At 40.6% G+C, this 18,012-nt stretch overlaps 1 protein-coding gene across 1 annotated transcript in view; it reads right to left on the reverse strand.

Annotated features, from left to right (window-relative positions):
• Positions 1-17,572, reverse strand: part of LOC129240698 (uncharacterized) — a 106,357-nt gene extending 88,785 nt beyond the window's left edge. The window contains exons 1-2 of the mRNA XM_054876652.1: positions 15,854-17,572; positions 1,747-2,279 (exon numbers count right to left, since the gene is read on the reverse strand). Of these exons, the coding sequence (XP_054732627.1) occupies positions 1,747-2,279; positions 15,854-17,572 (2,252 nt within the window). The remainder of the gene's footprint in view (positions 1-1,746; positions 2,280-15,853) is intronic.
• Between the last annotated feature and the right edge of the window lie 440 nt (positions 17,573-18,012).

Raw genomic sequence — 18,012 nt, forward strand, 5'->3', positions numbered from 1 at the left:
GCAGCGCCGTCAGAATTGGGAAGGACCTCTCCGAGCCGTTTGATACCAAACGAGGTTTCAGACAGGGTGACTCGCTGTCGTGTGACTTCTTTAACCTGATGTTGGAGAGCATCGTACGAGCCGCAGAACTTAATCGCTCAGGCACAATTTTTTATAAGAGCGTACAATTGTTGGCGTATGCCGATGATATTGACATCATCGGCCTTAACAACCGCGCTGTTAGTTCTGCCTTCTCCAAACTGGATAAAGAGGCAAAGCGAATGAGTTTGGTGGTGAACGAGGACAAAACGAAGTACCTCCTGTCTTCAAACAAACAGTCGGCGCACTCGCGTATCGGCTCCCACGTCACTGTAGACAGTTATAATTTCGAGGTTGTAAAAGACTTCGTTTATTTAGGAACCAGCATTAACACCGATAACAATGTCAGCCTTGAAATCCAACGTAGAATCTCTCTTGCCAACAAGTGCTACTTCGGACTAAGTAGGCAACTGAGCAGTAAAGTCCTCTCTCGACGAACAAAACTAACACTCTACAAGACTCTCATCATGCCCGTCCTGACGTATGCTTGGACGATGACAACATCCGATGAAGCGACTCTTGGAGTGTTCGAGAGAAAGATTCTGCGTAAGATTTTTGGACCTTTGCACGTTGGCAACGGCGAATATCGCAGACGATGGAACGATGAGCTGTATGAGCTTTACGACGACATAGACATAGCGCAGCGAATAAAGATCCAGCGGCTACGTTGGCTGGGTCATGTCGTCCGAAGGTATACAAACGCTCCGGCTTTGAAAGTATTCGATGCGGTACCAGCTGGTGGTAGTAGAGGAAGAGGAAGGCCTCCTCTGCGTTGGAAAGATCAGGTGGAGAAGGACTTGGCTTCACTTGGTGTGTCCAATTGGCGCCGGTTAGCACGAGAAAGAAACGACTGGCGCGCTTTGTTAAACTCGGCCAAAATCGCGTAAGCGGTTATCGCGCCAATTAAGAAGAAGAAGAAGCGATGGACAATACTTTCAATGATTCACTTGTAACCATTTTTTTTCAGAATAAAGTTGTATTTTCATCAAACTTAGAGAACTTAGTGGCGCACCTGATAGAATTAAACTTCATTTTTTACGCCCATGATTTAAGCTCTGAGCGAATACTTCTGCTCAATAGAGCGCCGAAGAAAACTTAAATGCTTGAGCCATAGACTTCAACTTATATGCAAGAATATGCAATACTTTTGTTGCTATTTCGTCTCGCTTTTTGATTTTGTCCCAAATTTGAAATTACAACAAATTAAAAGTCTTACCCAAATAAGTATGAAGCACTACTACCTTTCACTTTTGTGAAAAAGCCTGTGTTCTTCAATGCTTGCGTGATTTTACGTTCATCAATACATACAAATCATTTTAATATTCTCCTGTGTCACTTTAAATTCAACACATTCTCCGTTCATTCTTCTCTTATTGTCGCAAACCAAACTTTGGAAACGCGGAAAATTTTTCAATCAGCAAATTGAAAAACTTTCGTTTAACAACTCATACACGTTTCACATTTCCTGCAAAAGTTTACAAAAGATTATTGTCATCGAAAAAGAATTGAAAATGCGAGAGTATACGAGGACTTATACGCCATGTGAGACACTCACGCAAACAAACTGCTACAGCTTAAAAACATACCATGTTGTCATGGCCACTTTCAGGTTTGCGCAGGAACAAACAAAAAAAAGAAAAAACTGAAAAAATAAGCAATGAAACTTACCAAATATCATAAAGCTGGTAGTAATCCTTCGTTTGAAGTGTATTAATAGTAGCGCTTTCATTGTCAAACGTGCAGTGCCAGCCCGCACGCAGCCTACAAGCAGTTCCTCTCACAGCGTCGTCGTCACGTATACGCCGTGTGTGCCGTTTTGCCAATATTAACTCAGTATTTATATTGATGTTGATTTTTTCGAGGTACTTCTCAATAATTTCCATGTCATCCTCGTTATTGGTAGTGGGGGCGAAAGTGGTAGCAGTGCCGGCAGCGCCGATAACAACTGTAGATGTTGCTGATATTTTGCTCTGTTGCAGCTGCTGCGATTGCTTTTGTTGAAAATACTTGCCAGCAAGCCTCTCGCTGTCGTCGTTATCACTGTAGTCGTTAGTGCATTTGTTGTTGTTGCTGTGCTTGACTTGCTCATTATACTGATGTTCGCTCTTGTCGTTGCCATCGTAGCCAGTTTGCCGATTAAATGTATAATCCTCAATCAGCAGCCAATGATAGGTTGAGTTGAACAAAGCTTTATTCGATGCCTTGCCATTCGGCAGTAGTAAAGTAATATCCATGTAAGGCAGCAAAAGCGAAAAAAAATACATTGTGAGTGCTCAAAGAAGATTTTCTACTGTTATATTATTCTATTTCTTTTTTTTTCTTTCTTTCGATACTGTCATTTAAATAAGGCATCAATGGGGCATCAAAAAGTACACAAACATACGCATGAGAAAGTTACAAAGCCCAGTTAATGGCCTCATAGGAAATACCTGTAAACAGTTTATAAAAATGAGCCAGAAAAGTAAAAGTCCATGGCATTTCCGCATTTTTTATATTTTTGAAAAACAGAAAAAAAATTTAAGAGAATTAAATTACAGCCACGAGCAGCAGATTCTCTACGCTTATATACACCACTTCCCGCTTATTTTTTCGCTTTTGTTTCGCACAAATACCAAAGTACATAGATTTACTTGTAAGCGCAGATTTGCTATCGCTCTTGTCAGCACATCGACTGCTTCGGCTCCTCATCAGCCAAAACGCCTTCGGCGACCGATTGTTGCACAGAAGCTAAGAGTAGAGTGTTGCTTTTTTTTGAGTTGTTTCTATTTTTATTGCGTTTTGACTTTATTTGCTTCTTTCAATTTAATTGCAATAGTATTTCCATTTATCCTTGACTAGTTTACCAAGCAAATATGGCTGCAATTGGATAGCAGGGCTGCTTAGCGCAATGAAGGACTTTAACTGCAATTTGAATTGTTTCAGTTGTTTATTTTTATTTGGGAAGCTATAAGTATTTAAAATAATTTTGTATTAAAGTTGTCTAAAAGCAGTTCTTTCAAATCGAAATTTTTTTTTTGATAAAACTTTCCTGAACTTACTTTTCCATCATTTGAGGAAGGCCTACAGATTTAAAGCAAAGGCGTTCAGGTAAATGGCTCAACAGTTTATGTTCTTAATAAGAGAATAAATTCATATAAGTAATTAAAAACAAAAACAAAAACAAAAAAAGAGCTAAATTTTAAATGCTAAATTTTAAAATTCTAATATAAGTTATAGATGAAGTAAGTTATACAATTTTCGAGTAAAAAATAAATCTAATAACATAAAATATGCAAAATAATTGTAAAAAGAAAAAATTCTATAGTTTTCTATGTAGTTTTGCACCAGTGTAAATACTATGCTGTCATTAGGTAATAAGATCTCTTTTGCTGAATATCTGTATTCTAAGATAGATTGCAAATAAAGTATTTCCATTTAAAAAAAAAAAAATATATATATAAGTAATAGAGAATTATGATGGGCATATGACTGCCACGAGAGGGTTTCAAGTACGTGATTCTAGAACACCAATTTTCGATTACTTTTCCACAACGCAAAGGCAATTCCTTGAAAACAAAGCATAAATGCACACGAAGCTTTTCTCTTCTTTAAAGTGAGCAGTCTTTATTATTTAAAATTTTCTACTACAATTTTTATATTTTTAATATTTTCATAACGTCACACAAAAAAAATAATAAATTCGCCTTGTTTCATTCTGGACTGACAGCCACATGGACAAGGCGAAAGAAACAAAAACAAACCAGCTGATTTACCGATAGCACCCATGATGGAAAGAATAATGAGATGGCGCCTATCGTAGTACCGTTACTTTGCTCTCAGCGTATTTGATAATGAGTGACGTCATATTAGCACCAATATGGCCAGATTATCAATTTCGTAACTTGATTCAGCATTTTTTTGTTTGTTATTTATTCTCGGAGTTTTAGTGCTTTCTTCATGATATTTTTCTAGCCTTTTCTAATTAAAATTTAATGCTTATAATTTTGTGAAATATACATTTTTTTTAAATTTTGTTCAATAATTCACTCAGTTTTATTTAATATAGCTTTACTTTTTTTAACATCTGGTCGCATTGCTGTTGCTACTGCTGTTATTGTTGGTGATCTTCTTCTTCCAGCAGTCAAATCTCTATCTCGCTACTGCAGTGTTGCCGAACTTTGGATATAAAAACGCACTAAAATGCCCGTTTAAAGAAAATAAAATACCAAATTTTTAAAAAACTTTGTATGCGTGACAAATTGTCTTTAAAATGTGTTTTTTTTTTTAATTTTTAAATAAATGTGTTATAGTTATGTACAATCCAATTTATGAGTTTTTTGTTATGTAACAAGATAAGTTACTCTTTTTGTAAAGTATGCCGTTATGGTTTCTTCAGTATTTTCTGGTATTTTATTTTGCTAATTTTTACTATGAATACACCTCTTGACGCGTTATGTCCCAGTAAGGTTTGAGGACCGGAAGAACAGATTACCCCTCTATGGTCCTAGTTCGCATTCAGTAAATTCAAACGCTTTTTAAAATGTGTAAAAAGGTTTTGAATGTTAAGAAGAGTTGAGAGAAGGACATCCAATGCATAATTAATTGCATAACCTTAAAAGGAGCAAAAAACTAAACTTGCACTTTCAAAATACCAAATTTTATAAGAACCAACAAATCTTCCAATCTTCTCAGATGGACCTTTTTTAACATTCTATAGGAAAGTTTATGGCTGTACCTACCTTTACTAGGTAAAATCTTCTCGGAACGGATGATGGATCTGAACAATAGAAACGAATACACTGTATGCCTACTTGTCAGCCGCGCTACCTTCCCGAACGCTTGCACCTGTCAGAGCTAAGACGCGAGACTAATTGGACAATAACTCCAAAAGTTTTGCTCAGATCGGCTTAAAATTTTGGGAATTTATTCTTAAAATGTTAAACAATAAGATAAGACCAAACAAATTGATGTTTTGAAAGCGCAAACCATTTAGAAATTCAGAATTTTAATTTTAATCTCAGAAATACTGCCGAATGATTTCAGAAATGGAATCATGAGAAAAACACTATGCTCTAGTCGATGTGGCAGAAAACCTCAAGAAGCACGAATTGGAGAAGCACTTTATCGCTGACCTTCAAAAATCGCATCTGCAGAATTCTCGCCATACGGTTCTTTCAGTAAATTAGTATACCGAAATGCATATTTATTGCTAAAATATTTATTATTAGTACAGGGTTTGATTGAACAGTAATGAGCCTTATTTTTTTTAAGCAGTTTTATTAAACTTTTTGGCTTATACAACTAATATTCTTCAAACTAGGACCCTTGAGCGTCAATACACCGCTGATAGCTCACCTTCCACTGCAGGAAACATTTTTTAAACTCATTATATTTACGCAAAATTTGATCGAGTAACGTTGCTCCAACGATCGCTGCATTTGCGCCACTGCAAAATCCTAACACACTTTTAAAACAGCTTTCACGCGCGGAGCGATGTTGACTGCACCGCTGTTGCCAGCGAACTGGGACCGATTTCTAGTGGAAGGGGAAGGTCCAACGATCATTTTCCCCTACCAGCCGATTCGGTTGATCGCTTGGCAGACGCTCCGCGCGGGAAAGCTCATTACTTTTCAATCAAACCCTGTATTTCTATGAAGATAGCGACCCTTCTCCTAAAACTCATCAGAAAGGACCTGAGAGTACTGATAGGTGTAATTTCAGCATATGGCTGCCATGGGGGTCGTAGGCAGCCCGTTATGGCTATCCTGTCTTGAGGTTGATGACACTGCAGAGCATTTTCTCTGTAGCTGTCCGGCGTTTTCCAGGATCAGACTTACTATTACATATTGGGTTGCAATATACTGAGTATGTATAAAGTAAATACTCTTCCTCTTCCGGATCTTTTAAGATGAATCCAATGAATCCAAGAGATTTGTGGAAAAGTGACCTCAAACTAATTTACCACCCACTTTTTATCTTTCCTATCTCTATTCTTTCTACTGATATCTATCCGGGTATAGTATAATGGTCTCGTGACTGAGTGCTTGGACTTGTCCAACCCCCCACAAATCTAATCTAATCTACAGGTATTTTCCGAAAGTAAAGGGTGGTTAAATACAAGGGCCGATGTTGAATATGAATCACACCTAAACGTCAAGTTTTTTCTGCATTTCATTTGACATTTTTCAATTTTAGACTAAGTCAACTTGAACCATGGAAAGATACAGAATCGAGCAACGCGCTAATGTTATTCAGGCTTATTATGAAAACGGGCGTTCGAATTTCGAAGAAAATCATCTTCAGTGATGAGGCACATTTTCACCTCAGTGGATTCGTCAACAAGCAGAATTGCCGCATTTGGGCAAATGATAATCCACGAGTGATTGCCGAAAAACCAATGCACCCACAAAGAGTGACTGTTTGGTGCGGATTATGGGCCGGCGGCATCATTGGGTCGTATTTTTTTCAAAATGAGGCCGGTCAGGCAGTTACTGTGTTCGTTATCGTGAGATGATAACGAACTTTTTATGGTCCGAATTGGAAGATATGGATGTGAAGAATATGTGGTTTCAACAGGACGGTGCCACTTGTCACACAGCTAACGAAACAATGGCTCTTTGGCGCGAAAAATTTGATGGCCGAATAATCTCACGACGCGGCGATGTCAATTGGCCGCCAAGATCATGTGATTTGACACCGTTGGACTCCTTTCTTTGGAGTTATTTGAAAGAAAAGGTGTACGTCGATGAGCCAGCAACAATTCAAAAGCTAAAGGATGAGATGATTCGGCACATTAACGGCGTAGAACCTCAATTATGCCTCAGCGCCATCGAAAATTTGGACCATCGGATGGAGGTGTGCCGCCGAGACCGCGGAGGCTTTTTGGAAAATATTTTGTTCTATACGTAATTGAGCTGTACCATTATTATCATATTAAAGAGAAATGGTAATAGTTTCTTTAAAAAATTCTATTGTTTTCAAAATCAACACCGGCCCTTGAAACTTAACTACCCTTAATAAGAATTTATAAAAACAGTGTAAACATTTGGCTTCCAGCACAGCTATCCCCAAGTTGTGTATGTGCCGCCCAAAGAATGGCATGTTTGAACAATGGAAATACTTATATATTTACTACGATTAACTAATGAATTTTCCGCATGCATCGACTTAAACACATTTCTCTTCGCCTACTCGGACATTGTAATTTCCAACCTCAATTAAATATTGAATGCATATGTGGGTGTGTGTGTGTATGTAGTTATATATCCATATTACATTCATTAGCAATAAATTTAATATTGTCCAAATTTAAGACCTAATTGAATAACTAATGCGAGCTGCTCAAATTCAATTTTAACTAAAAATTCAAATGGTAAAATTTCAGCTAACAAAAGAACGAAAAGCAAAACCAAAACCGAAACAAACTAAGCAACATTCAATGGAGCGATGAATGGCAGAGGCGAAATTGCAAATGTGCAGAATAATAACCATTAGTAGCTACAAGCATAACAACAAATAGGTAACAAATCGAAGGCAAAATGTCGAGCCGAAACAGATTTGTTTCCATTCATTCGACATTTCTGCAGTTGGCTTTCGATTTCTAACCGCAAGCGAATTTCAACAAAACACTTTAATGCACACACGCGGCATATATTGGGTAGTCTAAAATGTTCGACAACGCATTGCCGACCTATAGCGCCTATAATAAAATGATATTCGCGAATTCAAATTACAAACTCAATACTTTCGTGCTTAAACTCGATATTCCAAGTTATGCCTGAGACCGCTAAATGCCGGGATCTAGAGAAATTTGATGAGATTTTAGGTAACTTTCAATTGCTTGTTAACATTTCGATTTCATCTCTATCGATACAAGCGCCTTCATCGCAACCTACTATAAGTGTCTGCAACGAAGTTGAGTTTTGAAAGGGCGAGTTGCACCACACTTACGAACTTTGCCATAAATTTTAGAAATCCAATTAGTTTGGAAAGCTAATAGCTCATCTCAATAAGGTTAAAAGCTCCTCCACAGCATGCACTGAGTACTACTTTGCCGTGAAATACATGTGAAATTTCACGCACATTTCACGGCAAAGCAGTTTGTATAGATTTCGATTGTATTTTCACGTGAAACGCGTACTTAGTACTACGTTTTAGAATGAGCAGATTTCAATAAAGTAAAAGTTGGAGTTCTTACCAGCTCGTGATCTGATAGTCACTGTGTCTGCAATTCACGCTGGTTTGGGCTCTGACGATGCCATGGTGCTGACACAAACTGGTCAATTCCTATAAGGAAAAGATTAAATCTCTTGGGTGTGCTGATAACATTTTTCTGATCTGAGTTCCTGGACATAGGAGCATAGAGGAAAATGAAATTCGCTGAGGAGCTTGCCAGGAATGGGTCGACTGAGTTAGTCTCAGAGGCTTCCTATCTGGTCATCGGCCTCCTCCTGTCGGTTGTTAAAGGGAATTTCCCAAAACTTATTTTTCAGAAAAGCGCATACGAGATGGAGTTTCATTTCTTCGTGTGCTGTTTTGAAAATCTTTCGACCCAAGTACAATAGACGGAGGCCTCTTACAGTCTTGGAGACTTAACGCCATTCAATTTCCAAACTCGTAGTTGTGTTTACTGGAGGAGGAGCTCGGCTAACACCAAATTCAGGGTGTAAGCGCCAATTATATTAACATATAAATATATTCCAAACTCAATACAAAACAAAAAAAAAACAATAAAAAGTAAGGTGAATTTATTTGTCAAACTTCGCGGGATTAAAATTTCGCTCTAGTTATTTTTTTCATGAGTTGGCAGCACTGTTAATAACATTTGGGCCAACTTTCATGTGAATGTCATTATCAGTAATATATTTACGCTTGTATTTACCAAACGACCAAGAGTGCATTTTTCGATTTTTACAATTTTTTTTTTTTTTGTCTGCACCGCTTTGCCTGGGCCATTGGCTCCTTCGGGCCCTTCAAGTCACCTGGTCCTGATGGCATCATACCTGCCCAACTGCAGAAATCTGCAGTGTTGTCATGCCGCTGGCTGAGCCCCATCTATGCGAGCTGCATAGCCAGGGGCTATATACCGGGATCTTGGAGGGCTGTGAGGGTTGTGTTTATACCCAAGGCTGGCAAGAGCTCACATGTCTCCCCAAAAGATTTTAGGCCAATCAGTCTCTCATCTTTCTTGCTGAAAACCCTTGAGAGGTTGATTGACCTACACATAAGAAGCGGAATTCCTCGGGGGCGTTTGTCGCACACCCAACATGCATACTGTAAAGGCAGATCAGTGGAATCTGCTCTGCACACAATTGTTAAAGATATTGAGGAGTCTCTATATCAGAAAGAAGGTCTGCACTCATTGGAATCAGGGGGGCGCTTCGAACTACTCCTACTCTGGCGCTTAATGTAATGTTAAATGTGGTACCTATAGACATCGCAGGCAGAATTGCCGCTGCTCGTACCGCAATCAGACTGAGGGGCTTGGGCTATAAGCTCAACCTCACATATGGGCACTCAAGCATCCTCAGAAACTTTGAGTTCATCCCCTCGTCGACGGACCAGTGTGTGCCTTCGCTAAGTCCAAGCGGAACTTTCTCCATCTATATTCCACCAAGGGAGGAGTGGAGCGGGGGCAACACCTGGGGGCAGGGCCTCATTAACCTGTTCACGGATGGCTTGAAATTGGATGGTAGGGTTGGAGGAGGAGTATTCTGCAAAGAGCTCCCCATCAAACTCAAATTCAGGCTTCCGGATCACTGCAGTGTGTTCCAAGCAGAGGTGGCCGCAATTAAAGAAGCAGCTGACTGGCTACTTACTTGCGTAATAACTGCTAAAAAGGTAAATATTTACTCCGATAGCCAAGCGGCCATTAGGGCTCTAAGCTCTATTATGGGGAATTCGAAGCTGGTCAGGGAATGCCTGGTCTCACTCTCGATTCCATCAGAATTCTTCGATATTAAGATAATTTGGGTACCTGGTCCCAGTGGCATTGCAGGAAACTGCGAAGCCGACGAGCTGGCCAGACAGGGGACCTGTGAGGCAATGTGTCCGCGAAAGGAGAGGATCGGGATCCCCTTGACAACCTGCGCTCTACTCCTGGAAGGTTGGGCTATGCACCAACTCAGCGAACGCTGGGCAAGTACACGAACGTGTTTGGATAGGAGGCGCTCGAGGGATATCCTGGGGATGACAAAATGTCATCTCTCAAATTTCGTGGGCATCATCACGGGGCACTGTCCGCGAGGTACACATGCCGCGAGACTCGGAATTACTTCGAGTCCTTTTTGCGTCAGCTGTATGAAGGATGAGGTGGAATCATCTCAGCACCTGCTCCTAAGCTGCCCAGCCTTCGCGGGACTAAGATTCAAATATCTTGGTTCTCACTTCTTTTCTGCGCCTGCTGATATAGCAGGTGTTGATAACAAAACTACATCAGCAGCATAATGAGGTTAACACAACCGCGGACTAGTCACCGTTCGTAGTCTACAAACACTCACCACTCCCCATCCCTTCCCTTCCTCCCCCCTCTTTGTCCTTCAATGGTATCACAAAGGACGAACCAAACCATTTCGTCCAAGTGGGCCCTACCCTCTGGGCAACCATTACAACCTAACCCAACCTGATTTGATTGAGCAGAGAAGTGCCATCAAAATTTGTTTGCGGAATGAAGTTTCGGCTGCGGAAACGGTTAGCATGTTGCAGAAGGCATTTGGTGATTCGACCATGTCGCAGAAAAATGTTTATAAGTGGTACAAAGACTTCAAAGAGGGTCGAGAACGTGTTGATGACTTGGAGCGCTCTGGACGACCATCGACGTCAACAGATGACCAGCACGTCAATAAAGTGAAGAAGTTAGTGTTCGAAAATCGTCGGTTGACTGTTAAAGACTTTACTGATATGATCGGAATATCAGAAAGATCTGTGAAAACAATTTTGAAAGACCATTTGGGCCTACGAAAAATTACATCTCGTTTGGTACCGAAAACTCTCAATTTCTTGGAAAACAGTCGTCGCGTTGATGTGTGTGAAACAATGCTTTCAGACTATCAGAACAAGCTCAAATGCATCATTACGGGAGATGAGACTTGGATTTATGCTTACGACCCTGAAACAACCGACCAATCAAGCGAATATCGTGCTAAAGGCGAGGCCAGACCGAAAAGAGCACGTCAAAGTCATTCAAAAATAAAGGCCTTGATGACAGTTTTTTTTCGATTTTCGTGGTGCGGTGCACTATGAATTCCTTCCTTCTGGTCAAACTGTTAATAAGGAATATTATTTGGGCGTTATGCGTCGTTTACATGAAGCAATTCGTCTAAAAAGACCAGAATTATGGGCCAACAACTCTTGGTTTTTGCATCACGATAATGCACCGTCTCACTCTGCACTCGTTCTTCATGACCATTTCGCCAAAAATTCCACGCATATCGTTCCGCAACCTGATTTGGCTCCGTGTGACTTCTGGCTATTCCCAAAACTCTAGAGACCACTCCAGGGAACGCGTTTCGAGTCGATTGAGAAGATAAAAGCTGAATCGAAGAAGGTGCTGATGGCTATACCGGAAATGGACTATTTGGTATGTTTCGGGGATTGGAAAAATCGTTGGCATAAGTGTATTTCATCGAGAGGGGATTATTTTGAAGGGGATGAAATTGATTTACAAGAATAAATAAAGATTTTTCATGTTACAACTAAATTCACCTTACTTTTTGCCCACAGAGTATAGTTTAGCTTTGCTTCGCTACCGATTTTTTTAGATCACCCAATATGCAAATTAGTCTAACTTCACACATTCGGGCATGTGTAAATACGTAGGCAGTCAATGCGGGTTGTGAAATTCCTGGTTGGCAATCATGGCATGGCAATCCATATATATATACGATTGTGCGTGAAAATTATTTAATTGAGAATAGCTAGGCAGCATTAAATATTTAAATGGCTCCAAAAATTTAACTGAATGAGAAACTGTGTAGCTTTAATCACTTTAGGGGTTAACTACCGGGTAATATGATATACATATTTTTGTACCCAATACATAAATGCAGACAGTACAGGTAATTTTTCCTTCTAAGTTTTAGATTTGAAGCAACAAATTCCCTAACAAGCCGGCGACGAGGACGTCCAAGATTAACCTGGCTTGACCAAGTCAGAGCCAACCTGAAAACCGACGCGTTAGGAGCTAGAAATCTGTTGCTGTGAATTGTGCAGAATGGAAGAGGATTGTGAAGAAAGCTAAAGCTCAATCTTAGCTACTTGATGATGATAATGATGACAATATATTACAGCGGACGCACGACAACGTGAACGCTCTAAAGCGTGAACACCCCAAAACGTGAACAGACATTTTTGTGCATTGACTACTCTAAAACGTGAACAAACCCAAAAAGCTCTATAACATGAACAATAAACGTTACAATTATTTAAATGTAGTTTACATTGATCTCAAGTAATTCTGAAATTGGGGAACGCTCTAATTATAAAATAGGCATTTTATTCGTAATTGCATGTAAGGAGTAAAATATTTCAGTCGCGGTTTTGGTTTTACAAAGAGTGTTTCGTCTTATATTTTTTAGTGAAAATGAGTTCTAAAAAATACGTGTGCCTGATATTAAACTAAAAGGCTTTTTAAAAAAAGGCTCATCTGTGACGATTTTAGCAAAGAAATATAATTTTGCTAAATCAACGATTTGTAACATTAAAGCAAAAAAGCAAGTGATTTTAAAATGCGTAAGCAACACGTATTGTGGACCTGGAAATAGAAAAACACTGCGTTCTTTAGAGTTGCCCAAAATGGAGAGAGCTCTTTATCGTTAGGTTTATCCGAATGCGAGATAAAAACTGGCCAGTAACTGATCTAATGTTGAAGGAAAAGCCAATGAAACAATCTTCTTCGCTAGTGATGGATGGCTCCAAGGAGTCAAGGAGAGGTACGGTATTCGTCTTCTTAAAATATCAGGCGAAAAACTGGCTTCGCAGCCTCAGCTAGTGGATCCGATTAAAGAAAAATTTAAAGCTAAAATGGCTGAATTGGAGTTGTGCAACGATCAGTTATATAATGCTGATGAGTCGGGGTTATTCTGGAGACTTTTGCCAGAGAAAACGTACGCGTCAAGTTTGGAGAATAGAGCCCCAGGAGTAAAGTCCGAGAAGCAACGAATCACGTGTTTATGCGGTTCAAACGCCACTGGATGCCACAAGCCTAAGCTTTTGGTAATTGGAAAGACGAAGAATCCACGCTGCTTTAAAAATGTTCAGTGTCCCACCGACTATAAGAGCTCGGATTTCGAGCGTGGATGACGTCGGCTATTTTCAAGCAATGGTTTCATGAGTCATTTCTTCCACAGGTGAATATTCCTTTTAAGTTTTACTTTCAATACGACCGGTTTTACTTTCAATACGACACTTTCAAATTGGTCCATCTTACGTAAGTCTTAATATTTTTCGAAAAATTTTGACGGATGCCTTAAATCTGCTGCTTGCGCCACATAATGCGAATTTTCTGGCCCCGAACTATATCGAACACCAAATTACGGAGGCAAGCTAATCAATTTGATGTGACGACTGAAATCCGCAGAGGGAAATATCAATGGATCGACCACACCCTGAGAAAGTGTGAGGACAACATCGCCAAACAGGCGCTGCGATGGAAACCCTTTCAACAGGCAGGAAGAAATGTAAATACACCACAAACCATCTGGCAACGGAGGCATGGAAAAAACTTAGTGCACTTCTGGAAAACCGTGTTCGATAGTGAAGGGGAGTGGTTGAATCCTTATGCTCCAAGTAGGAGTTAGGGGATCCGGTAAAAAAATGTATAACTCCGTTAGGGAAACAGCACTGATTTTTTTTTTTTTAGTTGAAGAATGATGTACCCTTCATCGAGATCAAAAAGCTGCCGAAATGGAAATAGTTTGCAAAGTTCAAAATGGCGACTTTGACGTCGATGGTGTCAATGTCACGTCCCGCAGCGAAAAGCCTTCTAAATTCGGTAAAAAAAGTCTCAAATCACTTTTGAAGGAGAACGGTCGCGAAACCAGTCGTGATCATAAAACGATTCCGATTAACCTTCATTCAATGTTATTTACCGAAAAATTGGAAACCTGGGAGCCTGGGTGCCTCGCGAGCTCAACGAAAAAAATAAAGAAAGCCGCCTTCAAATTTCTTCTCAGCATCTCGCCCACCATTGAGCAACTCGCGGCCATAAACAACTTTTTGTACCGAAGCGCCACGAGAGATGAGAATTGGTGCCTATACATCAATATGAAGCAATTAGAAAAGTGAATGGCTCCAGAAAATACGCCAAAGCCAAGAGTCAAGCCGAATTCTCATCGAAAGAAGATCATGATATGTATTTGGTGGGACTGGAAGAGCATGGTGCTCTGGAAAACGCTCGAAAAGAATGTCACGATCAACAAGGAGCTCTACATTGCCCACCTACACCACGTGAATGAGGCTATTCGATTGAAAAAACCTGATCGACATAGTCAAACTATACTCCTTCACGACAACACCAGGCCACATGTTGCACAAGTCGTCAAAGCCGCACTCCAAAAGCTCGAATAGGAGACCCTTCAGCATCCGTCGTGTTCTCCGCACCTTGCACTGACAGAATACCGTCTTTTCCGCTCCCTGTCAAACCATATGCAGGGCGTTACCTTCGATAGCAAACAGGTATGTACTTAAAAACTGGCTCAGGCTCAAAAACTTCTTTGACACTAGACCAGGCGATTTTGGGTGGAACGGCATCAACAAATTGGATGAGAGGTGGGAAGTGGTAGTAAACAGCACCGGCGCATAAATAATTAATTAACTTACTGATACAGGGTGGGCCATATAGCGTTTGCTTTTTGAACCACCTATTTTTTTGAGAATGGTAACACAAATGACATGTCAAATGTGTTCATAATTTACTTAAAGGTTGGACATTTACGAAATGGGACGCTATACGCTTGAACAAAATTGGGAAATATTGAAAACCTATTTCCAAAGTGGTGAGTCTTCTTCTTCTTTTCTCATGAAGCTCATTTTCACATCGGCTCAGAAAATCCACACGTTACTGTAGAGAAGCAATGCATCCACAACAAGTCACTGTTTGGTGCGGTTCTTGGTCTGACGGCATCATCGGGCCATTTTTTTCGAAAATGAGCGAGGAACCGCGGTTACAGTAAATGGCGAGCGTTACCGTGACATGCTCAACGAGTTGTTTCCAAAAATTGAAGAGGATTACACGGACGACATTTGATTTCAACAGGACGGTGCAACTTGTCACACTGCCAAAGTTACACTCGAACTTTTGGGTACCGTTTTTGAAAACCGAATAATCAGCCGAAATTCCGATATCAGTTGGCCGCCTCGGAGCTGTGATTTAAGCCCGTTGGACTATTTTTTGTGGGGAGCCGTTAAGGACAAATGCTATGCGAACCATCCCGAGACGATTGATGCTTTAAAACACGAAATCGAAGTTGCCATTCATGAAATTGAAGCCCAAACAATCGAAAATGTGCTTAAAAATTGGGTTGATCGAATGGCCTACTGTAAAGTTCAGTCTTTAAAATAACAAAAAAAAGTTTGAAAAAATATTGATAAGTTTTTTTTTATAGCCGATTCAGAAAGCAAATTTTACATAGCCCGCCCTATATAATTATTGTTTTTTTTTAAATAAAAATTTCCGGTAAAACGCTACGAACTTATTCCCCAACCCAATAGCACTCCCAAGGAAACACTCACGCACTCACATACATCTATACGAAAATATCCCGCTCCCCTTTCCATTTCGTGTCTTTTAAGTACTTACCATTTCGAGTAGCCGCCGACTCACTGCGCCGCATGCCAAATTCAACACGACAATCTGTCTGCTGCCATCACCGCCCAATGCCTGCGCCAGCCAATTTGCATTCCTGTACGCATTGCGTGTGCGACCAAATCCAGCATCGCCCACACCCGCCGATCGATACCAATTGTACTTGTTGTTGGTATTTTTATTATTGGCGGTAGCTGGGCGTTTATTGATTAATTGATCGATATGCACAACTTTAATTAAAATGTCCCCCTGCGAAGCGACATCATCGGCAGCAGCAGCAGCACCAGCGTCACGTCTGATATTTCCTTTTCCGCGCTTCAATATATTTCCGGTCGCCATTTTGGTTGCGTTTGTTAGCGTAGCTGTAGTGGTAGTACATTGACTATTAGTTCTACTATTACCTCTCGCTTGCCCCACACTTATGTCGGCAACGCTTGTCATTTTTGGCGCAGCTGATGATGGTGTTTTCGTTGCATTTGCTTTTGTTAGTGCCTTGTCGGCGGCTGATTTTGCCATTGTTGCATCGGTATTTGACCTGAATCCGCCCGCTACCCTATTGCCATACATGCGCTGCAATATTTCCACAGTCTGCATATTTAAGTATGTCATGGGTTCGCCCTGCACCCGTCCGCCACTTAGCCAGCGACATGTGAAGAACGTGACACGCGGTATATGCTTGTATTTAATTGCAAATTCATAAATTAACTGCTGCTGCAACACGGCTGTCACATCCACTGGTCGTGGCTCGTGCGACGCCACCTTCGCCGTGTGTGCCAGCGCATCGCCGTGTGCTTCATGATCATCTGCTTGCGCTGCGCTATTTTGTGCCATTTTTCCATCCATGTTTTGCTGCTGCTCTTCGGGTAGTGGTAAATCCGCCAATGCAGGTGTTTCCGTAAATTCATTTGTTGCTGTTGCTATTGGTGGTTGTGTTGTTGCTGCTACCTTCGTCGTGGCACATATGGTGTCAACAACCTCTGGCCGCTCGGTATTGCATTTTCCATTATTTCTCGCATTTTGGTGCTCATTTATTTTACCGTCGCCATTAATGGATGCTTCCAACATTGTTGCTTCTGTTTTTGTTATTGCTGCTCTTATTTTTATTGCCTGCATTCCAATTATTTGTTCTGGCACATCATACTTTGGGCCATCCTTTTGCGCTTCATCCCAAGAGTCCATTGTGGTGCGTTTTCCTATTGATTTTTGCGCTGCTGCTTGCCGCTTTTCCGCTTGCGCTAAGTCACGTTTAAATAATTTGCGCGTTTCCTGCTCTTCAACCCTACTCCAGGCCCCCCCATTGGTTGTAATCAAACTATTTAAAGTTTTATTAATTTTACTGAATTGATCATCTTCCATCAGACGCTGCTTGCCATACGAATCGTGCCACTCTGCCGCAGTCAGCAGTTCACTGCCTACTGGTGACTGGTGGGTTGGTGTAGTGGCCAAATTGTCACCTACGTCGTTGATCCTCGGCTGTTCATACAAATTACTGGCATTATTGCTGTTGTTGTCATGCTCAACTTGATTGGTTTTGTGTGCGCTGCCATCCAAACACTCGCCAGGTCGGCATATTAATGTCCATAATAATAAAATTAACAACGCCTTTTTTATTCCATTATTAAAACATTCCGCAGTCCATGTCATCACAGTCGACCGCCGCGGTACCCTAGAAATTCTTAATATGCTTTGCATACCTGGTGTCCATATTTTCATTATGTTTCTTTTCGTCGCTTTTGCTATTTAAAATATTTCATGCAACAGAATCGCCAAAATGAATTCGAAAACCCGACAAGCTTTATGATAATATTTTTTTTTTTTACGGGAATTTTTCCTTTGAGTCTTTATCGTATGCACCACTTGAAAGTGCGTATTCACTCGTCGTTCCGCACTTATTTCGATTATCCGTCATTCGCTCTGCGTTATGTACGCTTTTATAGCGGAATTTTTGTAGTAGCCATAAGTGGCTCATCAACTGCCCAAAGCAGCCCCGCTGTTGCTTGCCCATCAAAAGTGCTCATTTAATGTTTTTTAAGCAGCTTTATAAAGGCAATTAATACATATGAGAAAATTTCGAACGAAACGTTGCTATAACGAGCGGGGCACACCGTGCATGGGATGCATGCAAGCAGGTAAATGCAGTACCAGCGGTTTTA

Source organism: Anastrepha obliqua, chromosome 3 (genome assembly GCF_027943255.1).
Source record: "Anastrepha obliqua isolate idAnaObli1 chromosome 3, idAnaObli1_1.0, whole genome shotgun sequence".
Classification (NCBI taxonomy): domain Eukaryota; kingdom Metazoa; phylum Arthropoda; class Insecta; order Diptera; family Tephritidae; genus Anastrepha; species Anastrepha obliqua.